This window comes from Clupea harengus, chromosome 13 (genome assembly GCF_900700415.2).
Source record: "Clupea harengus chromosome 13, Ch_v2.0.2, whole genome shotgun sequence".
In the NCBI taxonomy this organism is placed as follows: Eukaryota; Metazoa; Chordata; class Actinopteri; order Clupeiformes; family Clupeidae; genus Clupea; species Clupea harengus.
In genome coordinates, this window is record NC_045164.1 from 28,242,844 (window position 1) to 28,250,343 (window position 7,500).

The window sequence follows — 7,500 nt, forward strand, 5'->3', positions numbered from 1 at the left end:
TGTGCATGTGTGACCAACCTAGTGGGGAAATGAATGCTCTCAATAGACGGAGAGGGGAAAAAATAGAAGAGAATATTCCGGTCCCTATAAGAAGGCACTCTGTTTAGATTTGTAGACATCCCTTTAGGCCATGGCTGATTCATGCAGTGCCTCAGACACATCCTGCCAGCCATTTGTAAAAAGCCTCAGTAAGACCTCTCCAAGCAGTCTGGGAGGGATTTTTAAAATCCAATTTGGGGGGGAGTATGAATGATATAATAAAAGACAGTGTCATTATTCGTGAACCTTTATTTTCCAACATGAGAAAGTGGCCAATAACCGCTTTGAGAAACTTTGTGATTTTACTCGCAAGGACTGGTTTGTTTCTTCAGGGCGCGTTCAGTAACAGCACAGACGCGTTCTCACACAACCCGTTTGGTTTTGGAGAAAACACACACGTGTGACATTAACGCTGGAGCGAGGAGAGCGTAAAGGAGAGCGTAAAGGAGAGCGTAGGCTGGGGCCTCCTTACCTGCTGCGACTCCCTGGGGGTGGTCTGCTTGACCCGTCGGCTGGACGCGGTGGTGGTGGTGGTGGTGATCTCCGTGATGGAGGTGGACGTCTCCGAGCGGTTGGCGGTGGCGCTGGACTGCGGGGTGATGGAGGAGGACGGGGCGTCGCCCACCAGGCGCACGCTGCCCTGGATCTGGATGTTGGGGTCGCCCTCCACCGCCATGTTGAAGACCTTGAGGCCGTTGTAGTAGAGGCCGGACAGCTGGCCCTGGAAGGAGCGGCTGCGGTCCTTCTCCATGCCGCCGATCTGAATGGTGGTCTGGCTGTTGAAGATAGTGAGCTGGCGCCCTGCGGAGAACAAGCGTTACATACGTGCGAGAGTGTTTAACAGCACTCTCTCGGGCTATTAGAAGAGAGAGAGCCAAGAGAGGGGGTGAGGAGAAATAATCACGCCAGAGAGAAAGACGGATTATTTGCCCAGTGGCTAATGAGGCCGATAAATTACCTAGAGCTAACGCAGAGCCCAGTCATTTATCGCCATTATAATGATGGGATGCTTATGAAATGCAGATTCAAAGGGGAAAAAAGAAACAAATGCAAAAGAGAAACATTTGTGGTAGTCTTAAATGAATGTGCCTTTGCTAAAAGGACAATCGAATCGATGTATTTCTTTCTCACAAGAGAAAGGCAATTAAGAGTTTTATCCTGCATCTCGTCAAAATGTAGATGTATTGACAATGTCTTACAACAGCACGGCTTTATTTACACATGATTTTTGATCATGGAAACAGGCTGCCGGTATTCATACCAGATGTGTTCTGTCTATCTATCCATCACCGAAGATACTTTACTGTAAACAACCACAATAAAACGCCCCCTTTCCAAAGACATCACATATTCTTAAGGACATGATTTGGTCCGTGATAGTGTCTCAAATTAAATTAAAAAGTGTAGTTGGTTAATAAGGTCAACTTTGAATTTTCTTCAGACTGCCTTTTAGCAAGAGTGGCTAAACAAGTGAAACAAACATAAACGAATCAAACCAGGGACACATTAAAACAGGGGGTGAATGAGGCGTCTGGAGACTTGACTCTGTGGAATTAAAAAAAGGCAAAACTTGAACGAAAAATAAAGAAAAATCAACGGAAAAGTGCAAACGAATGACAAACATTAAGTGGGAGATACAAATTTAAATTTAACACACACATGCATGCACTCAAAATTTGTGTTTTATTATTTTTATTGTCCGTAAAAGTGTGCATTTCCTCTATGTTCATTCCCTGTGCAAATTTACAAAGATCGTTAAAGGGACTCAGTACTGAAGCCAATTAATGTTTTACTCTATTTAATAGATACAAGTTTAAAGTGTGCGGTTTTCATGACAAAAAACACATATCAGTATACGTATACGTGTAAATAATATGTAAATATGATCTCTGTCTACTGGGTTACTTTTATCCTGATCATTTAAATGTTTAAGACAGATACAAACAAGGCTATATGTGATTTAAAGATCGTTTAATAGTATTAATATTACTGACTGAGTTAGATTTATATTTACAGTCCCTTTAACCTGAAGTATTAAACAGCTCAATACATTATTATGCAAAATGTCAAGGTACTACTAGCTACTTTTTCTTCATTTTTAAATCGATTTGTTTTATTGGGTTTACAGAACATTTAATTCGATTTGTTTATTCGTGTTACAAAGTATTACTTTGTTATGTTCAGATTATTTTTATTTAAAGTTTTAATCAATGTTTTACCTTTGTCGAGTAGCCATTCGTCAACTACTCGACCAAGTCGATATGGGATTCGCTGTCTAGCAATCGCCAGGCGTTCGTTATCAATGTTGCCTTTAAAGTTTAAAGAGACATTTCATTGGTTAAAATCTGTAAGGTCAAAGGTTAAATGTTAATACTTATAGCTTGAGCTATACAACTGTCACAATCGTTTGTTTGGAAAATTTTAGATATTTATAAACAAAGCTACCTGCAACATCTCACTGACCAAACTTTTCACTCAATACATTTTATTTTATTTTATCAAACAAATTATTCCTATGTTAATTATGAATTAGAGTTTTCATCTAGATTAATATCTAAGTTAAAGACCAATCCAAACCACAAATTTAAAACATAACCATGACATAAATATTTACAAAAATGTCCAATCCATGAGTTTCTTTTCTCTTCGTTGGTCCCCTTATTTTCTCTCTGGACAAATTTAAATCTAGTTATACAAACTGTGTCTCACCTGGAACATCCTTTTATTTATTAATTATTAATTTAGATCCACACAAAAATACCTCCATGGTCACACATATCTCCCATTTCCATTTAAAAAAAGACTAATTAACAAGTCAAAGTATGCTAACAGGATATAAACAACGGTGACGACACTTGAAGATTTGCAGGTTCAGGACATAGAAAATGAATAAGGTTAGGTAGCTGGAACAGGTAAAACACACAACATTAGAGAATTAAAAGACCCTCAAAAGAGAGATATACACTGTGGAAGGCTTTGACAAAAGCTGACATTTAGATGATGGTTTGTTTTGATTTGAAACACAAAGTCGGCGTCACCTCTCTTTCATTCTCATTCTGGAACAGACTGAAGTAACCAGAATCCCCACAGCCAAATTTAGAAAATCTCACCCCTTCACCAGCAGAGTTTAGTCACAAGAAACAGCCTCCCTGTACACCTCCTACATGACCACCACCTCACTGTGTGACTCAAAGGGAAGCACTCTAATTACGGCACACCAGGAACTTCGGAGGATTTACACAAACTAATATTGATTTGTTATCTCTCACTTCATTCTCACCGAGGATAATGGTGAGGGGATTTGTGCCCCATATTCTTTATATATATTGATCACAGAATGCCTGAATCCCTTTCTCTTGTAGGAGAAAGAGAGAGAGAGACAGGGAGAGAGAGAGAGAGAGAGAGAGAGAGAGAGAGAGAAGGGGCAAGGTAATGAACTTGAAGAGGAGCTTGGCACGGCTTCTAACAATAGAGTGAATGCTGCCAGTCAAAGAGGAAACAATGTGGGGTTAGCTTCCAGTTAGAGCTGATGGTGAGATCTGCGCTCCGAGGCTTAGCGCTAGCGTAGCTACACACACACAGACCAATAACCTGCGGAGAAAAGGAGGAAAAGCCAGTGATGTGGAGGTTGAGTGACACCTCACCCCTTCTATAGTCTTCCTAAATTGGATTCCGTCCAGTTCAATTGTTCCACAGGTTGACAGTATTCTGTCACATTTCAGGTTCATTCGTTTCTCTCGTATCTGGGCTCTAAGAGTAAAGGTTGAGGGTAGAGGTGCTAATCTTCTGCGCGGAGTGACTTCTGCGCTGGGGGAAAGAGGGATTACTGCGGAACATTCTGGCAGCTTTTTGCTCTCTACTGTCTGAGTAGAGAGACAAAGAATTCAATATACCACGTCTGCCTTGAATGTCAGGTCCTCAGTCTTGAGGTCATAATTCCATCTTTAGTTCACAGAAATGACATTTTTTTTATTCACTGCAAAAATGAAGGTGTTTATTAATTAATATATTAGAAATAAATATAAAAAGATAATCAACTTGGGTGAGTTGAGAATGGGGTGGGTTGAGAATGATGCAGGTAAAATACTTCCACCCTGCCCAGTAATACTCTCCCTCTCCAGCTCAATTTCTCTACAGTGAAAGTGTTACCTATGATATGATGATAGAATTGCTAGGGCGGTTGATAAAGCTCTAGCATCAGTAAGAGTAACTGAATGACAGACCTTTGACTAAAGACTTCTCTCTGCCCACTCCCCCGTCCTGACCAGATCCTCTGGCTGCTGACACTCTGGGGAAATGGATGGTGTCAGGCAAAAAGTAGGTGAGAGAGAGCTTCATTATGTTTTCACTTTCATGTCGGGATGCGTGTTGTGTGTGTGTGAGTCTGTCTGTGTGTGTGTGTGTGTGTGTGTGTGTGTGTATGTGAGAGTGTGTGTATGTCTCTCTGTGTGTGTGTGTGTGTGTGTGTGTGTGTGTGAGAGAGTGTGTGTATGTCTCTCTGTGTGAGTAGTATGTTTGTACTTATTTATCTCCTGACAGTTGCAATTCTGTGCAGATGGGCTTTTGCCTCTCAGTAATCTTCTGCAATTTATAGCCTTTAAAACACCCGGTGCGGTCCCCTTTCATTCGACTTGTCTGATATTTCCATACAGAATAGACACACGATAGACACCCTGCATGGGGGCGTCGGGAAAGGAAGAGGGAATAGAAAGAGACATTTTACATATAGAGTAAAAACAGGTTGGTTAACCCTATTGAACAACGCCTAGAGATCTTAGCAGAAGCATCAGTGTTAGCAACTATAGGACACTAATATCACTCAGGAGAGTTCCAGAACAATTTAGTAAAATTTAGATATACTTGGCCCATATCCAAATCCGATAAGGGTTTTTTTAACGACTCATACCTTGAGCTGTGGCCCATTTTACTTTTTTATTTTGCATAGCTAAGCGCTAAGCGCTAGCTCCTTCACAGCTGGGCAGTGTTCCACTGAGAGAAGCTCGGGAGCAGACACACACACACACACACACACACACACACACACATACTGCTCCACTGGCTAGATAAGACAGCCTTAATGCTGTCACCTTTTGTTTGGGAGCGAATGCTCATCGCTCTGCTCCTCACCCACCGGCGGTGTTAATTAACTCTGAATGCTATCGAGCTGCCATCGGTTATCGATCTTCTTCTCAGGATGCGGCTTTGTTAAACAACACACACACACACACACACACACACACACACACACACACTCTCAGGATGCGGCTTTGTTAAACAACGCTGTTGCCGCTGCCACTGCCTTCCAGCTGCACCACTGAATCTACACGGCCTCCTTTTCCTCGCCGAGCTCCGAGCCCCAGCTCCGGGGACATAGATGTGTGGGGCGGGGGGGGGGGGGGGGGGGGGGGGCGGAGGGGGATGGAGGGGGTACCGTTTTTGGGGAATGGGAGTCCGACCGACTTATCTTCCGTGCCCAGGCAGCAGGGGAACTGGTGGAACGCCGGTGTGACTGCCAGAAGGGCGCCGCTCAGTATGCCGTTTGTCCCCTCGGTTAATAGCCTGCTCAGATAAGACCCAGGCTTTGTCTCATGACAAACTCCCACACACACCCGACTACACGGCAGGGGAAAATATAAACGTGCACATATGGAAATGCTTGCCTTTCCGACTCTGGGAGATAAAAAAAACAATACAATGCATATAGGGAGAGAAAACAATGTACATAAACATTCCCCTGCACTGAGAAAAAGAGAGAGGGAGAGAGAGAGAGAGAGAGAGAGAGAGAGAGAGAGAGAGAGAGAGAGAGAAAGGGAGAGAGACAGAGAGAGAAATGGAGAGCGAGAATGGGAGGGGAGGGACGTCTGTTCAGTCTATTGTTTGTGCACCCAAGCATGGCTGACTGGCTGCAAGGTGAGCTTGACAAACTGGGTAAGTGAGAAGGGGAGGGGAGGGGAGGGGAGGGGGGTGGAGGGGAGGGGAGGGGGGTGGAGGGCGGAGGGGAGGGGAGGGGAGGAGGGCGGTGCAGATGTAATAATGTGACGGGTTGGCCTCTGGATAGCATCATGTCACAAGCTGTGCTACGGCACATCTGACTCATTAGGACACAAACACCGTCACTGCAATCCCTACTCTTCCTCCTCCATACACACACACACACACACACACACACACTCACACACACACACACACACACACACACACATACGCACAGGGCAACAGCACCCCTACCCCTCCTTCATACGCACAGGGCAACAGCACCCTTACTCTACCCCTCCTCCGTACGTACACACACACACACACACACACACACACACACACACACACACACACACACGCACAGGGCAACAGCACCCCTACTCTTCCAGTGGTCTAACACTGACTGCACTGAGCAAGGGAGATGGGGATGAACAGAGATGGCAAGACAGAGAGAGAGAGAGAGAGAGAGAGAGAGAGAGAGAGAGAGAGAGAGAGAGAGAGAGGGGGAGGACAAAACACGAGGCCAAGAGAGAAAAGAGATGGGATATTGTCTGTGTATTTGTGACATGCTATCTTCCTGAGTCAGAGCCCTGGTCTGCCACCCAGATCCCTGAGTGCCTGCGCTGTCACTGCCAACAGGACTGTCAAGAGGAGAGTGGTCTCTGCTCTGCTCTGCTCTGCTCTGCTCTGCTCACGGGCTTTATGCTATGGTTGACCTTTCCCTGCCCCCTCCTCCTCCTCCTCCTCCTCCTCCTCTTCTGCTCTCTTATTTTAAGCCCCATTATTTCATCCAATCCTCTTTTGAAAGGCAGGTTCACCATTCCTTACTAGGAAAAGGTTTGACAAGCGTTACATTTTTTATCTGAAAAAAAAAAAAAAAGCATGAAACGCATTAGCAATGGTTTTCATAGTGCTTGTTTAGGGTATCTAAATATTTAGACAAAGACGTGCATCTGACATATGAATATGGGGGGGATAGAAAGAGCACTCTATCTGTATTTAAATATCTATATAATACTGTTATTGACCCCTTAAGGAAGAGGAATCAGGAGCATTGGCCAGCACATGCTTCACAAGTTCAGAGTGTGACTAAAATCTGGAACTCGACTGCAAAATTGCTTTTAAAAAAGGTGGTCTGAGAACAGGCCTGAGAATGCAGTGTTCCGTGATGAGACCCGAGGGAACTCGGAACCGTGAGGAAACAGACAGATCCTGTGAATGGAAGCACATCCTCATTTCAATTATTAGAACAGAACTTTGACGTGTGAAAACAGAATATCACCTTCAGCCTCTGCCACCACCCTTCTACTTCTCTATCACCCTTCATCACTCCATCTCCCTTCTCCTCCTCCCTTCTCCTCCTCCCTTCATCACTCCATCACCCTTCTCTATCACCCTTCTCCAAACTTCACAGAACACAAGAAGGGCGCTGTGCCCCTGTGACTGCAAGCATGGCAAAGGTAAAAAACTCAAGCCCTTTATCAT

The 7,500-nt window shown here is 44.2% G+C and overlaps 1 protein-coding gene across 2 annotated transcripts in view; it reads right to left on the bottom strand.

Annotated features, from left to right (window-relative positions):
• Positions 1-7,500, bottom strand: part of LOC105899707 (neurexin-1a) — a 395,474-nt gene that overhangs the window by 73,354 nt on the left and 314,620 nt on the right. The window contains exons 19-20 of one of the 2 annotated variants that reach the window (XM_031579030.2): positions 2,259-2,348; positions 512-840 (exon numbers count right to left, since the gene is read on the bottom strand). In XM_031579030.2, coding sequence (XP_031434890.1) covers positions 512-840; positions 2,259-2,348 — 419 coding nt within the window. Of the gene's footprint in view, positions 1-511; positions 841-1,114; positions 2,349-7,500 lie in introns of those variants that run through there. The other variant, XM_031579029.2, reaches the window with a different exon arrangement.